This window comes from Astatotilapia calliptera, chromosome 8 (genome assembly GCF_964374335.1).
Source record: "Astatotilapia calliptera chromosome 8, fAstCal68.1, whole genome shotgun sequence".
NCBI lineage: Eukaryota > Metazoa > Chordata > Actinopteri > Cichliformes > Cichlidae > Astatotilapia > Astatotilapia calliptera.
In genome coordinates, this window is record NC_137429.1 from 10007171 (window position 1) to 10024878 (window position 17708).

General features: G+C 39.9%; 1 protein-coding gene across 2 annotated transcripts in view; it reads right to left on the reverse strand.

Annotated features, from left to right (window-relative positions):
* The window catches only part of psme4b (proteasome activator subunit 4b), a 47935-nt gene extending 30227 nt beyond the window's left edge, over positions 1 to 17708 (reverse strand). The window contains exons 1-17 of one of the 2 annotated variants that reach the window (XM_080305049.1): positions 17344 to 17708; positions 16666 to 16806; positions 14357 to 14473; positions 11710 to 11754; positions 11364 to 11513; positions 10650 to 10713; positions 10042 to 10116; positions 9799 to 9921; positions 9610 to 9702; positions 9219 to 9397; positions 7555 to 7641; positions 6480 to 6666; positions 6004 to 6093; positions 3924 to 3988; positions 3592 to 3742; positions 1805 to 1903; positions 1431 to 1500 (exon numbers count right to left, since the gene is read on the reverse strand). In XM_080305049.1, the coding sequence (XP_080161175.1) occupies positions 1431 to 1500; positions 1805 to 1903; positions 3592 to 3742; positions 3924 to 3988; positions 6004 to 6093; positions 6480 to 6666; positions 7555 to 7641; positions 9219 to 9397; positions 9610 to 9702; positions 9799 to 9921; positions 10042 to 10116; positions 10650 to 10713; positions 11364 to 11513; positions 11710 to 11754; positions 14357 to 14473; positions 16666 to 16806; positions 17344 to 17549 (1942 nt within the window). In that variant the 5' untranslated portion in view covers positions 17550 to 17708. The remainder of the gene's footprint in view (positions 1 to 1430; positions 1501 to 1804; positions 1904 to 3591; positions 3743 to 3923; positions 3989 to 6003; positions 6094 to 6479; positions 6667 to 7554; positions 7642 to 9218; positions 9398 to 9609; positions 9703 to 9798; positions 9922 to 10041; positions 10117 to 10649; positions 10714 to 11363; positions 11514 to 11709; positions 11755 to 14356; positions 14474 to 16665; positions 16807 to 17343) is intronic. The other variant, XM_026178405.2, reaches the window with a different exon arrangement.

Genomic DNA, 17708 nt, shown 5'->3' on the forward strand with positions numbered 1-17708 from the left:
ACACTTTATTACATTTAATTTAAGTTAATGAATATACTTCTTCAGATTATTGGTGCCCCCTTGGAGGTGATGGTGATAGTCAACTGAGCCACCCTGTCATCAGGGTACAACATGTGAGTCATTAAGGCTCCTTTGTGAGGCACTGCCCCACCATGCCATCATGCAAGTTGTTGAGGTGAGACAAATCAGAATTTGAATGAGGGCTTCATCACCTGGACAAGCTGATAGCTGGTCTCAAACTTCTATTCAATAACAGTCGTTCACAGGGAACATGCTTGCCTACTTCTCCTTATAAAATGGAACTTTGGCATCCTCGAAAGAGTCTCCTTTCTCCTTTAATGTGCACACCTGAGTCTTATATTGTTGAAGTGGCTCCTATGTTACGCATCTGCAGAGTGGTTGTTTGGCTTCTCCGATGTATGCACTATTTAACAAATTTATTAGACTACTGCCATCACTAAATCTACAATCTCATGTTGTAACACCCCACAGGCATGGAAAATTATGCAAATTAGTCCTTGTAAAGGACTGTAAAGCGTTATATGCAAACTGAAATGTCTTCAAGTTGCAGGTTAAGGTAACTATGAACGTGGAGACAGGAGCCAGAAGACCAATAAAACTTTCAAGTAAAACAGCTGTTCCGATGTATATCACAAGGAAACTTTCCCTCCAATCTGCACATGTCACACATACTATTAACATTTTCTCATTTTAAGTTCATGAAATGAAAGCTGTCAACTAGCATTTAAAGAAGCGGGCACTTTTAAAGTCAAACTTCTATCTTCATTTATTTTCCAGAGTCCACTAAAGTGATTTTGCATGATTCGCAGTTCAAATTCCCCCCCTTGTCTATCTTATGCTGGGCCTTGGCGCCACCTCTGAGTTCATCCACTGTCTGAAACCAAGCATTTAGAGCAGTCTGAAGTCTGAGCTTTTGACTCACAGGGATTACTTGTACATACACTGACCTCATTATGTGAAATTTTGGCCAACATATTTTTTCCAGGACTGCCCAAGCTTTTGCATACAACTGGGCTGAACACATACATGAGCCAAGTCTCAAAGTTAATTCACGCAGTTTCTAATTTCTTTCTAATTTCCCTTAAATTTGTCCCACTTAGACACCACCAGTTGCTAAAGAATACTACTGTTAGAGAAAAACACTTGCTTTTTACAATTTCACTTTAAATTCTCTTATGACCTCATACGGTGTCTTATAATACCTCCTAATTGCTTTGAGATCATAAATGAACTAACAGTGTTCTACAAATTAAAGAATGAAGATTTTTATTTACTTTGCAAACTGCAGGTTTCATTTATCACTGAATGAATTCTGAATTAACTAGTTTAACGCTTATTGGAACAGCCTTAATGCAAACAGAGTTACATTACTACACACACACACTGAACTGTTGCACAGTTATACTGACTGTCAGTAATGTGGGAGATGATGCTGCAGCAGTGAGGGACAAACAGTCGGAGAGACTCGGAAGGATGACACTGCAAACAGACACACATGTGCACATCCAGAAAGTACACACATAGATATGCACACATACATTTAGATGCCCAAGCACAAACACAAATACATGCATAAGATCACAAACAGTAAACCATCAAAATGAGGCCATAACATAGTAAATATGCATGTAGCTAAATTGAACATGTTAGTGGAGAAAAACTGCATTTTCCAACATCTTAAGCACATGAAATCTTTGTTTGACATTCTTTAATTATCTTGAATGAAAACCTTCACATATTGTATAAAATGGAAATTGAGAACAAGAGCTAGACATATACGTACCTTTGCTGCAGCTCTGCACATGTCAGCCACCATCCTGCCTGACACGCATGTCTCGAAGATGTTTGAGGTGGCAAAGTTAAACACTTTCTGCAATGCAACCTAACGCAGAGGAAGGATTTAAGAAGATCGAGTGATGTACTTTATTAATGCTATTTTCATTTATTTATTTAGGGACAAATATTAGAAATAAATATCATTTCTCAATTAATAACCATCAAATGAGACACTTTATTTGGTAAAGTAGAGACTAAAACAATATAGAAACTCCATTCATCCCCTTTGACCAAGCACTTGGCAACAGTGAGATAAAAAGACTCCCTTTTAACAGGAAGTGACCTCTGACAGAACCAGGCTCATAGAGCGGCAGCCTTCTGCCAACATTGTTGAGACATCCAATTCTCTGTCTGCACTTACAGTGTAATTAAGGGATGGATCAGGGTCACATGATCAAGCCCTAGCTATTAAGTATAATTATAAAAGTCTGCCTCATCAGTCCAAATAAGGATCTGGTACCATGGGAGAGAGGAGACCTGGAAACTAGGAATCACAAGTAAGCCTGCAGTCTGACAATGAAATGCTCTACTGGGATAACACGGCACTATGAGGTCTTTTAAGTACAGCAGAGCTTGGTCACTCTGTGGGTTTTGTATGTGAGGGGAAGGATATAAACTAAATCCTGGATTTTCAACCTGCTCTCATTCTCAGTGGAGTTGTGGTGGTGTGTCTCAGTTACACACAAGGTGTCCTTGTGGTGACACAAGGTTATGGCATTAGAGAGATGGAGGCTGTTACTCATGTTTTTCAGTGGGTAGGTTTGCTGTAGTGAGGAAGTGTTATCTAAACCTCACCAGTGAGGGAAAGTTAAAAGCAAGTGGAAACAAGTGGAATTAAAGTGACACAAAGGTGCAAACAAGCTGCAGACAATGGTCTCCTGGCTAATAAACCTGTGGCTTATGCCCCACCGCCGTCCCTCTTTTGAGGTCTCTGAGAAAGGACTGTTAACGTCTCTCGGGGGCAATGCATCAAGGCACCGATGCCAAAAGTCACCTTGTGTGTAATGGTGAGACGCAGGTGGCATCTGAAAATGGCATCATTTGACGTCCTGAGATGGGAATGCGTCAGGACTTTACAGGAAATCAGTGAAAAGAAGCTGATATTGAAGAAATAGGATCATCTCTTTCCATTGTCTGTCAGTACTCTCCATGCTGCGTTGTTACATTTTGTATCAGTGGGAGGCTTTTCAAAAAGCTTTTAGAAAAGCCTGATAATAAGGAATTATAATAGTCAAGCCTTGATGTATTAGATACATGGACTAGTTTTCCAGCAGCACTTAGAGACTGTATGCGTCAATCTCTGACAACAATGCACAGATAAGAGAAGGCACTCAAAAGCCTATCTTTTTTGCGAACCATGTATGCTAGTTAAAAAATGACTCCAAGCTTTTGCATAGCAGTAGAGGAGGCCAAGGTAATGTCACCCTGAGTAAATCTGGTTTTAGGGCCAAATACAATAAGTTCTGTTTTCTCTGAATTTCGAAGCAGAAAATTACAAGCCAAGCCACTAAATTTTCACTGGCTGAACTGTGTGATGTGGCTTCATTGCTAAATATAGCTGGATATCATTTGCATAGCTATGGAAATATGTGCCATGTTAAGGTCAGCAGTCTAAATTAGGAGGTGATAAAGAATTGTTTGGGTAAGGTCAGAGTACTGCGGGGACTGAATTAATAAACTTAATTAAAGAGAGAGTGAAAGCTTTGAAAGTGTTGGTGCGTATTAATGCACTACCTTGTATATTTCCAGCGAGCACTGTGTTAAGATTGTGCTCACAGTGGAGGAAAGGCCCAACTCCACCAGGCTTTCCAAATGAGTCTGAGTATCCGTCTCCATCTCATCTCGTGTCTGTTCCAGGGTACTGCTGTCTATCAGAGCAAAGCACCTGCACAAAGACACACACAAATACACAAGCACACACTTAAAACACTCCGCAGTAATGAAAATGTCAACAGCGCCATGGAGAAAAAAAAAAAACTGGTGCATTTCAAACAGAGAGACGCATTCGCATTCAGACACTGACAACAAAGCTTTACTAAATGACAGACTTGTTAATGTATCTCTACCTGTCCAGGAACTGCAGAACAAAGTCTTCAAACTCAGCCGAAGCGAAACACAGATCCTTTTCAATCTGTGAGGAAGAAAGGAAGAGATGATTAGTATTTGTAGAATACTACAGTGCGTTATTTTATTTCTTTGTATGTGTGCTTGTCTCGGAAGAAAGCTTTTGAAGTGTAACTCTGACACAGAAAGAGGAGGGTTAACTAAGCAGCTGGCTACCAGGAAAATCCACATCTCAGTTTTTACGCTTTGATTTCTGTAAAGTTTAAAAACATCACGCTATATTGCAATTAGTGACCTTTAAAGGTTCTGGCAGGCAGATTTTGTTGCTGCTGTTGACCTAGCAAGTGATTTCCCCTATTGGCAGTTTTATGCCATGCAACCATTTGTACATTTGGTCTATGAAATATGAAAATTATTTCAGTGCTTTCATCAAACTGTCATTGAGGTAGCAAATAAGTATATTTCAACAAATGTAAATTAAGCATTTAAGGTTACTATTATTCAAATGAGGGATATTACAATGCTAATCATAATAATAGTTATTATTCGCTCAATTGAAATGATGTTATTTGTTATATTAATGTTATATTAATACGATGCTACAGTTTTGTAAAATATCCAGCGCTAGTAACTAATTGACGCCTCAGTATTGTATGTAGGTGGCAATATTGTGTCTTATAACACAGGCTGACACCCACTGTACAATAGATGTAAAAAGGAAAAGGGACTGTAAATAGTGTAAATAAAGTGAGTGTTTCTTTTTCTTCAGTTATTATGAGTAGCACAAGAAGAGTATACGTCACTTTTATAGTATCAGTGTCACCTTCTGGCATTAAGCAGCTATTAATTATGACTTTATTAATAAACATTTATTTCATAATTGCCGTGCAATGATGGTGAAGCATCCAAACGTATGCTCTGGCTAATACGCAATTTAAACAATGGGCTGACTGCTTAGTGCACTGCAGTAAACCGGTCTAATAATGGTGCAAACTCACAGCTCACCAGTTAATTTGCTCCTTAATGCAGTTATCTAGTTATTAGCCAATCACATGGCTACAACTCAGTATATTTAGGCTTGTAGATATGACCAACATGACCGGCGGAAGTTCAAGCTGAGCATCAGAATGGGGAAGAAAGGTGACATGGCTGTTGGTGCAAGACAGACTGCTCTGAGTATTTTGAGAAATTGCTGCTCTACTGGGATTTTCCCAAGCAAGGGTTTAGAGAAAATGGTCCAAAAAAGATAAAATATCCAGTGATCATCAGTTCTCTGGGTGAAAATACCTTATTGATACCAGAGGTCCGAGGAAAATAGCCACACTATTTTGAGCAGACAGGAAGGGAAAAGTAACTTTAAAGACTGTTCTTACAGCCAAGATATTCAAAAAAGCATCTCTGAATGCATGTCGAACTGGGAAGTAAATGAGTTGCAGCAGCAGAAGACCAGAAGAGTAGGTCCTACTCAGGTCAGCTGTGAACTTTCAAGCGAGGATACAACCAGGAATAGGGTCACTAAAATTGGACTGATGAGTCTCAATTTCCAGTTAGTAGTGAGGTGTACCTAAAGATGAGTTTGGGGAGTATCTCTTGACTTATTCAGTATTTCTAATTTTATGCTAAGTAGTGTAATGGAATGTTTAATATCACGGCATGGACATAATACTCAAACCCATGGTTTAGGTATTTGCAAAATAACAGTAGACTATTTTTGCTTTTGGACAAAATCAAGCTACAATGTTGCAACAGAAAAAAACAACAGAAACATACCGACAAACATATGTCATATGGATCCTCCAAATATTGTAATTCGGTGTAGAAAGGGAAAGTTTTTTCTTCTTCTTTTACTTCTTCTCTTACCAAATAATTGTTGTCTCATTTTGTTAAAATCCCAAAGGTTTAACTTCTAATTGTAGGCGGTTTAAGTGATGTAGTGGATGCCAATTTATCCCAGAGTTTTAAGAGTAAATGCCAAAAGCACAAGATAGCCCCGAGTTACAAAAACTTTTGGCTCATCAATATGTGATTTTAGACTCTCCATTATGTTTAGTTAATCTTTGTTAATATGTATCATGTGCATACCTCTGTGAGATCATTGCGCTGGGAGGGAGCAGACGAACAATCCACTAAAGGCACCAGAGTGGTGAAGGTGGTGATGAACTGGAACGTTATCTGGACAGAGAGACACAGCAGGTGCAACTTATCAATTTACATCATCTGACATGATCACGCTGCATGTTAAATACCTCACCAGATGTCGCTGCAATAACTTTTTCAAACGCACTAATTTATTCTGGTGTGATGGATTAATATAGTCTGAAGAAAATGAGCACACTAGAAGAGGGAACCAATCCATTTTACAATTCAAGCAGAAACTGAAGACTGAACCGCATTAATTGCAAAGTTCTTCAAACCGAGCTATTCATTCCACTTTCAGGAATTATTAATTGGAAAGACCTGAATATGTAACAAAAAATGGGAATTTAATCAGTGAGAGCTGCATTGTCTACTTGTCTAACAATTCTTCTTTATTCCTCATCAACGCATCAATTACTCACCATACACTTGCTAAAGTCATTGGGGTCCACCCCTGGCAGAGAGCCCATAAGCAGTGGGAGCACGTGCACACGGCCTTCTGGGTAATGGTTGTTAGGGGAAACAAGACTGCGAGCCATCCCAATCATGCAGCTGAGGGTGGCAGTGAGGGTGTGCGGCTCAGTCAGGGTCTCCATTGCTGCATAGGTTCTGTTGTACGTGAGACACAAGGATGATAAATAAGACAAAAACAGTTTGGATAAAAGGGACAGTGCATGCTGATTTTCTAAATAAAAGTGTACATTAATTATTATTAATTTTGATTTTTGTGTAAAGCGACAGTGCATGTTAATGGACATCAGTAGAAAAAATATGAAATATGAGATAGATATATCTCCACCCTTCCATTGAGACCATTAATCAATGGATCAGCTCCGCTGCTGGATTTTTTCCCATTATTTCACACCACACTAGGATATGCCGTATTCATCTACCAGCACTTTGCAAATACATTTTTGGTGCAAAATTATTTCTGTTATTACTTTTTATCATGTTTTGAAGAATCAAACAAAGAAATTTGAAAAAATTTTAAAAAACAAAATATTCCACTGAAAAATGGTTACAATAGGTAAAAGAACTGGACTGAAAAAGGGGTGAAAAAGCAAGTTTGAAAGACCTTCAGAAGGCCTAAAGAATGACTGCTCAACACCACTGCGCACATCAATTTGGAAATCCCAGAAAAAGATACTTCTATCTAAATATTGAATAATGATCCAGATTTAAGATTTTGTACATTATCAAGGCAAACACTTTGAAACTGTCCATCCAAAGGCATACATCAAGCAAGCAGTACTTGTAACTAATACTGCTTAATTTCCCAAATCAAAACAAATATAACTGCAAACAGTTTCCTATGTAAATAACTGTTTTTCCAACATTATGCTTTCTTTTTATATTCACTAAAACTTAGACAGCACTTCAAAGTAAGGCAAAGAATGATAAAAAGCAGCAAAAAAAATCATTAATATTAATGATGTTACACCAGCATGTTTTTGACAGTACATCAAAAGGCTTGATGGCTGATATCCATATACTTACTTCTCAAGAACAGGTGGTATGACAAGCTCTGGTGTGAGGAGAGCCAGGTTCTGAAGAGCGTACGCTGCATCTGTACTGTCAGTTTTACTGCAAATCACCAGGAGAGGGCAGATGAACAGTCGTGCACATGCAATGCAGCGACAACAACAACGACACACGTAGACACTAATCACAGATGACCTGTCTTTGTCCAGATTAGGCAGAGGCCGAGGAGGCGAAGCGACTGAACTCATTAGCGAGACACAGCAGTTAGATAACTGGCAGGCAATTATTCAGATGGTGTGTTTGTTGGCTGTTTACATAGTTACAACCCAGGGAACATTGATATGATGACTTGAGACACCAAAGCAAACACAATATGACTCATGTATATGTAACACCTTTTGTCTTAAGCCAGTTTTAACCTTGCTGTTTGGAGGTTTTAGGGATCCAAAGGCTGACCTGCCGATCTTCATATTAGCTGGACACTTTTGGTAGCTGTGATACTCGAAACAGCAGCAGTGTTATCATCGAGATAAAAAGGATAGTTGGAAGATGGAACCAAATCTATTTGTGAACCTGAATTTTGGCTCAAAAAATAAAAGAAAGTCGGGAGAAATTCTCGTCATTAAACTCCGGTGAGCAAGACCATTAATTGGCTCAAACTATGCAACAGACTGCTCACACCAACACCCACAATGACACCTATGGTAACTATTTCTGCACGAGTGGATATCATTTCTATCGGACTTCCCACACAGGGTCGCTTGCATAGTCTTTGTTTTAAATGTCATGTTACAAACTATTTTTACAGAGTGGCTCTACCTAACATCTAATATAATCACTATTTATTCTTTGTGGGGGGGGGGCTTTTCATTAATGCTCATTTGTTTGTTTCCGCTGTTTTGACTTTTTTTGCTCATAATTTCCTGCTGTACTATTTGTTTGGTGCTTTTTTCGTACGCTTGGCTTTAAAAGCCGCTCATGTTGTTTTGCTGTGTTTCATGTTCATAGCAATTAGCACAGCTTGATTATTTTCTCGCTTGCTTAATGGTGGGGAGTTAATATTTTGTTAGTGTAGTGATCCAGCTGTTAAGAGAAAAATGTCCAGATTTATGGAGAAGTCACTATATAAGCTTATCAAGTCAAGTCAAAATTAGGAACAGCATGTGAGTGTGTGTATGAGTATGCCTGTATTTACATCTGTACTGTAGCCCTATGCATGCACATATGTATGTATCACAAGTGAACTGTGTAGAAAAGCAGTTTAAAGTGGACCCATTACACTTTTCCTTTTTTTTGTCATTTCTACATCATTACAGATGTTCCTATTTAACATAGTCAAAGTTTCAAAAACTGAGGTAAGCACATGTAGTCCCTGGGAGCCAGTGGCTTGGACTTCATCCTACTCTAAACATCCACTTTGATACAGCTTTTTTCAGTTCTTGTCTCTCTTTGAAGCCCCACCTACTTGCTGTTCTTTTGGTTGTAAGGGGCAGCCAATCAGAAGAAGGCATTTAAGCCAAAACAGCTTGTTTCAGACAGTAGATGAACTGAGGGGTAGAACCAAGCTCCAGTATAAGAAAATAGGGGTCATTTTGAATAGTTGATAAAACAACGCTAGTGATAATAATAGCTCCTATTTAAAGCCTTCATTTGGGCTAACAGCCATCAGAGTGCAGTACCTGAACATAGCCAGAAGGGAGGCTCCAGTGAGGCTGCGGGTGAACTCCTGCAGATCCGCATCTGTTAACTGTTGATGCTCAGGGACCAGTGTGATCCAGCAAGGGGAAGCGTGACGTTCCCGGTGCACACGGCGCACAACGCTCGCTGGAAGACGTTGAAGCAGCCTCATCAGTCGAGACTGCAGACACACATTAGACATAAGAATTATCACCCAGAGCCACATTCACAGTCTGCTGTGAGCAGATCTGAGATTTCCTTCTGTTATTAATCTGCTGCGTAAAGAGAGCCAGCCAAGTCCCGAATGACAGGCGATAAATCAAATGAGGAACCGAAGATGGAGTTTCACATAGTGTGTGCATGTTTGCATGTGAGTGAGAGTAAGAGGCTTACCTGCCAGCGACCGTGATTGGATGGATGGTAGAAGGACGCGATGCTGTTGAAGAGGCAGGTCAGCTCTTTCTGTGCAGGGTTTCCTGGTCCACCCTGCAGGGGTATATAAAAGAGCAAAGTAATCAGTTGCAATGAAATGTAAATGTTTTTTCTTACACATTTCGCCAGAAAAATCTAAAGACTGCGTACCAGAAGTGCTGTCACCCACAACACTATGTATCCAATGTCATAGGAGTTGGTAAGATACCGAGGTGACACCATCTGACTGACCCCAACTGGAAGGTTCAGACTTCGTAGGATCCTGGTGAAGATCTATCCAGACATGCACATATACAAACAATAGTTCCACTGCTCTCACACAGCCCATGAGTTCCCAGTAAACCACATTTACGGGAACACTTGTATGCAAACATAATTCTGCTAATGACTCACTGTGGGAATATAAGGGGTCCAGTCCACGTAGCCTATGTTATCATTGGCAAGGCGAGCAAACAGGTTCACTAAGTGCTGTAAGAGAACATTAGGCAAACATTCACTGTGAGGACAAAGGATGTTTCCACAAGTGAAGTGTGTCATCCAAAAAAAATGGGAAAAAAGGAGACGAGATGCTGAAGAAGAGAGGAGGAAATGTGCAAAGCCAGGCCACTGTGGCCCATGAGGCTGAATGGAAACCAAAGTGGAAAATCTTATCTGCGCTGAGTGGAAACTGACAATCCTTTAACAACATTTCAATCATTGCCATCGGGAAATGTAGAAATCTGTGTCATTTGGAATTACTCTGCACTTTTAGAAAAATGGAAAGCTGCATGATCCATCACACAATAAATTAAAACTTTTTAAAAAATCTGCTGCTTGGTGTGACAGATTTAAGAAGAATTTTGAGAGGTGGAATTTTCATTAATTTTGACTTCACTGTGGCTTAAAGAATTCCACTTTCAAGCCAGTGAACAGTTTTTAAAACTAAGTGTCAAATGATTTCAGAAAGAGCAAAAAGTGCCTGAAGTATTGAACGCACGTGTGTGTGTGTGTTTGTGTCTTACCCCTTCCCAGCTTGGCTGATTTTGCAATGACATCCAAAGATGCATTAATTCATCAAACCACAACCTGAAAACACACACACATGCAGAAAACAGACCATTACATTCACACCCAATGACACACACACCTGAGGCTTTATCCCCCTCATCAATCTCAAGTTCCCCAAAATATGATCTCATTCCCTCCCCTGTATATTCTGGATGAGAAAGGAAAAAAAAAAACTGAAGTGGAAAAATAGAGTATTAAAGATGATGTATTGTGGAAACTGTGCAGAAAGTACTTGTGAATCCAAGAATAAATCCAGACAAATAGTTTGCAAAGGAGTGAATGAACTAAAGAATGCACTGAAGGCTTTGAAGAGGCTTGGTAGCTGGAACATGGCCATGAAGAGTGCAGAGAAAGAGGGGCAAAGATTTTCCAAAAAAAGCAAAATATTAGCAAAACAAAGAGAGCAAGGAAGCACTGCTGATGCAAGAGGAACGCTATTCATTAAAGCTCCCAGGAGCAAAGGTGTAAATGCTTACAGAGCCTGAAAATGTGGCTATGCATTTTGAACATTAAAAGAAAAAGCCAAATCCCTTAAATGCTGAGATTTACTAACAAGTTAAACATATTGTACCTCTTTGTGTACCCTTTGTGTCAGCTCTGGCTCTGACAAGCTGTACTTGGAGGATAACACTGTTTCAAACCAGAGCCATTCAAGTTGGCCCACTTACTGGAAGCCCTGGCTGTGTTCCTCCGGGGGCATGATGGTAGGCAGGAACAGCTCCATGTTGCTGATGGCCTTCTGCATAACCACATCAAACACACACAGCAGGGGGCGCCACTCATCCAGCATCTCTTTGGTGGATGATGCAGGGAAATACCTAAGAAAAATCATTAAAAGATACGCAGAAACACACATATAAACAAAGATAGACGTGAGCACCAATAGATGCAGACAAGCAAAGATGGCTAAAGGTGCAAATAGACACAATGATCTACAGTACATAGCTCAACTGAAGATCAAAGCAGCACATTATCTGCTGCCCAAATTATATGATCACAGAGGATGAGACTTACAGTCTGCAGCTTTTGATCAAAGCTTTCAAAATGTGGTCCACGGAGCTGCAAATAAGCACAGAGAGGAGGTGTGAGTGTGTGCGTGTGTCTCAGCTATGCTGTGAGATTCACATGTCCTCATCAGGAATAAACAAACCTTCAACATTCAGACCACAACTCAGATTTGTACCAGCTGTGACTGCAAGGCTGGTATTGTTTTCTCTTTATGAGTTTGTGTGTGACTATGTGTGTCTGGCAACAGATTATGTCACACACACAACAGCATCGCAACCAAGCAATACACGGTAACAAAACATAACAGGTATGTACATAACATCCGAACAAAGCCTCGCTTTGGTGATGGGTGTGGTCATAGTGCGGTCTGATTACAAGTCAGTACTTTTTCAAAGCATTAAAACAGAACCCAAATCTAAATATAAAATATTTAAAACAGTAAAGCAGGAAGACCTTTGATGGTGATTACACAGATTCACACAGCTGTAAGTTTCCAGTGCGGCCACTGGGTGAATTATAAGGAGTGATACTGCTTTTTAATGGAATGCAATATCCACTCCTGAGACACTTAATTCTTTGTGGTAAAGATTTAACAAGGTGCTGGAAACATTCTTCAGAGATTTTGGTCCATATTAACATGATAGAATCACACAGCCGCTGCGGATTTGTCGACTGCACATCCGTGATGTGAATCTCTTGCTCCACATCCCAAAGGTGCTCTATTGGATTGAGTTCAGGGACTGTGGAGGGCATTTGAGTACAATGATCTCACTGTCACGTTCAAGAAGCCAGTTTAAGAGGATTTGAGCTTTGTGGTATGGCATGTTGTCCTGCTGGAAGCAGCCAAGATGGGCTACACTATGGTCACAAAGGGAAGAACATGGTCAGCAACAATACTCAAACAGGCTGTGGTGTCTCATCGATCCCCAGTTGGTACTAAGGGGCCCAAAGTGTGCCAAGAAAACATCCTCCACAGCATTATATCACTATTCTGCCCTCTATATGACACAGGGCAGAATGGATCCATGCATTCATGCTTTTATGCCCCCTGAATGTTGCATCAGAAACTGCTACTCGTCAGATTAGGCAACGTTTTCCCAATCTTCTCTTGTCCAATTTTGGTGAGCCTGTGCAAATGTAGCCTCAGTTTTCCTGTTCTGAGCTGAGAGGAGTGGCATTGGGTGTGGTCTTCTGTTGCTATAGCTTCGGTTTGATGCAGTGTGCCTTCTGAGATTCTCTTGTGCATACAGTACTTTCTTTGCGATGAGTAAATTTGAGTTGCTTTTGGAGCCATTCTCCTCTGCCCTCTGGTACCAATAATGCATTTTCAACCAGAGAATTGCCATTCACTGTCTTTTTTCTCTTTTTCAGACCGTTCTCTGGAAACCTCAGAGATGATTTTGTGGGAGAATCCCAGTAGATCAGCAGTTTCTGAAATACTTAGACCAGGCCATCTGGCAACACCAACCATGCCAGTTTCTAAGTCACTTTTATCACCTTTCTTCCCCATTCTGATGCTTGGTTTGAACCTCAGCAGACTGTATTGGTCATATCTACATGCCTAAATAGATCGAGCTGCTGCCATTGGATTACCTGATTAGATAATTGGTGTTAAAGAGCAGTTGAAGATGTGTATCTATCAAAGTGGCCGGTTAGTAACTGGTGCAAATGGAGTGAAAAGCCGTGGCTACAGTCTATGTTCTTTAGGAAAAGTTTCTTCATGTCAACTACACAAGGATGTTACTGGTCCAGCACAATACCTCAGTAAAACAACTGTGATGCTGGTAGGTACTGTAGTTATGATCAGTGTAGTATATTAATGTAGAATATATACCTGTAAGCCAGAAACCACAAAGAGTCTAATCTGGCCCACTGGATGACTTTGCAGAGAGTAAAAAGTACAGAGATGGAAGACATCATTTTAGAATTGTCACTGTATGGATGTTTATCTTGAGAATAGTTCTCTGGAGTGTTAATGTCAAAGCTGGAGGGTCGAAGTCTGTTGACTTTTATAGGCTTACTACCAAAAAAATAAATAATTACACATTGCCTACAACACTACACTGGTTAAATCAAGTGGTTTAACTTACAGTAGTCTTTGTTTGTAACTACAACAAACTGTTCAGTGTGTACTTGCAGTTCTTTAGAAAGGGAAAAAATATTTTTTAATAGGTGATTATGAAAAGGTTTTAGGAGCCTGGCCAATGTGGGATAATCTTGGGCTGGAAGAAGCCAGTTGCCTAAAATGAGTTTGATACCTTCGGTTCAGAGAGCCCAGCAAGCTGTTTCTCATTGTTTCTACTCCCTCACCCTTTTTCCCAGTCATGGATTAGGCCTAGTCCTAGACTAAAGGAGAAATACAATGAAGATCTCATTTGAAAAAAAGGATTTATTCTAGGATTAGGCATAATCCATGTCTCAGAAACTGAGCCTTTGAGTTTGCCGGTTTGCTGGTTTTGTGTTTACTGTTGTAAGTAGCTTCATATTTAACACACAGACATGAAAGTAGCATCAATCTTCTCATGTCATTTTTGGCAGGAAAGAAAGCAGGTTTCCTACTGTGTACGCATTCTTCTTTAATTCAAAACACATATCTTGATACTGCACTTTACCATATGTCACAACAGCTACAATTAAATATAAAGCTTCATACTTAGGGAACCAGATGAGCCCAAGGTGCTCGGTTTTAGAGTAGAAAACCCTCTCGTAGAGATCATAGAGCGGCCGCCACGGCAGCTGGAGGTCATCCCGTGATAGAAGTTCTTTCTTCCTGTTTGAAAAAGAAGTCCGTTATCAGCTGTCTGGCCTATTTATAATGCTTTTACAAGGGTCCTGGTAGGTTATTAGATATTTAAGCCTCTAATAATAATGTCATATTGAAGTGAAAGACCACAGGGCGTCTGAAAGAGTCTGTAATCGTGGAGAAAATGAGTCACTGCCTCACAGGCTGCACTCAGCATGATGACTGCCATCTTATTGGCATGTATGCAAACACAACGCTGTGATTCTTTGTATTCAATAATGCATAAGTGGACTGACAGCAGCAGGCATTAGTAATTTGCAGACGTAGATTCACTTGGTATAAAATAGTCATGATCCAACATTCATAACACTCCACTGTGAAAAAAAAAAATTAGACATGTTTAAGATCTAGCAGTGGGCATAATTGGGTTTCTGCAGGCTAACCATGCATTGACTTTACTTTTTGTTGTTTTCTTTTAAACACCTTGTTAAGCTTTTAGATTGCACAGTAATGGTGTGCCCCTTACGAGAACTCTAAGCTTAAAAAGGAGCAGTTTTTTTAATCCTCCTGAGAACTTCCACTTTGCTCTCTTTGTGCTTTTGTATTACTTTGCTCTTTGTAAAATCACAGTTTTTAAGGGATTGAACCTCAGAAATAGGTTGAGAGTCTGTGCAGTTGAGAATATGCATGATTTCCACAACCTCTAAATCCTCCCCACTTATTCATCTAACAACGATGGAACAAACTCTCAGTTGGGAGATGTGAAAAATGAAGGAAAGAAGAGACAATCGGGAAAATGACGGCGAAATCCAAAAGATGAGAAAAAAAAGCAGCCTTTTGAGACCTGATGCTCATCTCTCAGCTTTGAAACCTGGCACTTCATATACGCTTAGCCCAGATCTTTCTCTTTTCATCTAATGGAAAACACTCAGACAAATGACGTCTACATTAAGAGGTTGTTTTGTGATGGATGTGAAAATCCTGAAAACAACTGGTGACAAATGGGAAGTGATTAATGTGACCGTCTTGGAGAAAACCCTACTGTCGCTGGAGAAGTGACAAATTTGATCTGAGAGACAAAAGCATCGCTTAAAGAGTAATAAATGTTAAGCCAGCATGCTTTATTGTCCCTTGTACTTACTTTCAGAGTGTCTTTGAGTGCATTTGTGCGTGTAAGGAAATTTAAACTTCCGCTCTATGGTTGTAAGATATTAACACAATATACCAACCAAGTATCAATATTTTACGCTACTTTAAACTTCCACTTGACATTTCAGAGGATGATCTGGCATTTATTGGCATCTGGGAAACACATAGGAGATATTTTGCAGAGATCCTTTGTTTTGTTTCATACCATTTGTTGACAAAGGGCAGATTTAACTTCTATATTTTCAGTTTAAATGTGTGATTTTATACCCAATGGGTGAAAATTTTGAGCTTATTTATTATTTTTTTTTTTTTTAAATAAATGATTTGTGATTCGGGTTCAGGCTCAGACACAGATGCAGCATTTTTGAAAATGATTTGGTTTGATTCCCCCCGGGTCTGCAAATGATTTGACTCATCAAATGACTGTGTTACAAATAGCATACAAGTAAGTGCAAAATTTCACTTTAACATGTCACGCCACTTATGGTGCATTGATGTTTACCAATCGTATGGCTTTCTGTTCTCATTTTACTAAAAGGAAGGAAAAGAGAGGATCATGCAGAGGAGTTAAGCTTTCTCCTCAGCGTGATGGTGGCTTTCATCGCCATAAAAATGCTGTACAATACTTATATATGTATTTCTGGTTTATTTATTATTTTATTTATCACTTATTTTACTGTGCAGCATTGCGTCTATTCTTCTTTCCATCTAGGCCCTGAAATTCGTCTTCCCATGCATTGCATCATGGATAATTCAGGCTTTAGGTTTTTCCAAGAAAGTGTTAAATATAAATGAATTAAATAATAAATAACTAATTTTTAAGTTTTGAAAAATGATCTTTTTTCTGAGATGCAATTTGTAATTGCCATCACACATGAGTTCCCTCCTAATACGTGTTCATGAAGGCAAAAGGTCTGTCGACAGTTAAATTTATCATAACTCGTTTAATTTCGAACCAATATCCAGCTCGTTCTGTTTGGTATTTTTTCTGAGAGGATTTTATGATTTACCATGACCCCCTCACCCCAACATCCCTGTTTAAATTCGTGTACATTTGCATTCACACCCACTTGAGAAGCTGAATGAGCAGCCTGGCATAGCTCTGCATCATGTGTGGCTCCAGGTTTGGGAGCGTGACCAACTCATACAGCAGCTTGATGAAGAGGATGTGGTCATCTTTACTGAACCTGCGGCCGTACAGCTTCAGAAACCTAAGGGTGAGAGAGGACACTGAGCGAACAGGTGATCACTTCCTACTTCCTACACTTAACCTATATTCTGAAACAGTGAATAGGCTTACACAGCTACAGTGTACGACTGTCTCAACACTAAACCTAATCTATTGAACTTGAGTTTATGCCAAGTCACACAGTGAATTAAGGTTCGGCCTTTAATTAAAGTTATAAGGCAGAACACTATGCCCTGATGTCCTCTTAAGGCAGACAGGTCAATAACACCAAGTAGCTGCTTCTTTAAATGCTTTTGTGCACTAATATTCCTGGAACTCCAGACTTAAGAATACAGCAAAGGACACTTTTAAAGTTTTTCCACCTATAACCACAGACAGATTGCAGTCTATTTCAAATGTAGCAATCAAATGTACTATCTGATGAACTTTGCTTAACTCTGTCACAATTTTATTTTAAGATGCAGGCAATTGTTAAGCCCACTGTTATGAATCTTTGGCTATGGGTTAAGTTACCTTTGGGTAGTCTTAAATCATACGCCAACCTTGCTTCAGTACTTACGAGAAAAGTTTCCTGGACCAGAAAGCGACCCCGGGCCACAGCTCTCTGAGGAGGACAGCTCTGCACAGGTTCGCTTTGATCTCCGCCAACAGTTCCGTGGCCTCCCGGTCCAACCGGTCAGAGTAAGGCAGCAAGCCATTATACACAATCTCCTTCTGAGGAATAAACTCAGCCATATCCCTGCCCACAGTCATTTCCGCTGTCATACAAGTCACTTTTCTGTTGAAACTGTGTGTAAAATGGTAAAGAAAACCTTTTTGTTGTGCCTCCTGGGAAGTGCGCAGCCGAAGTTAGTGGGCATAATCCGCTGTGTCCAGAAGCCGGGCGGAAGGCAGGCGATCACAGAGGAAAGTATGTCACGCTAA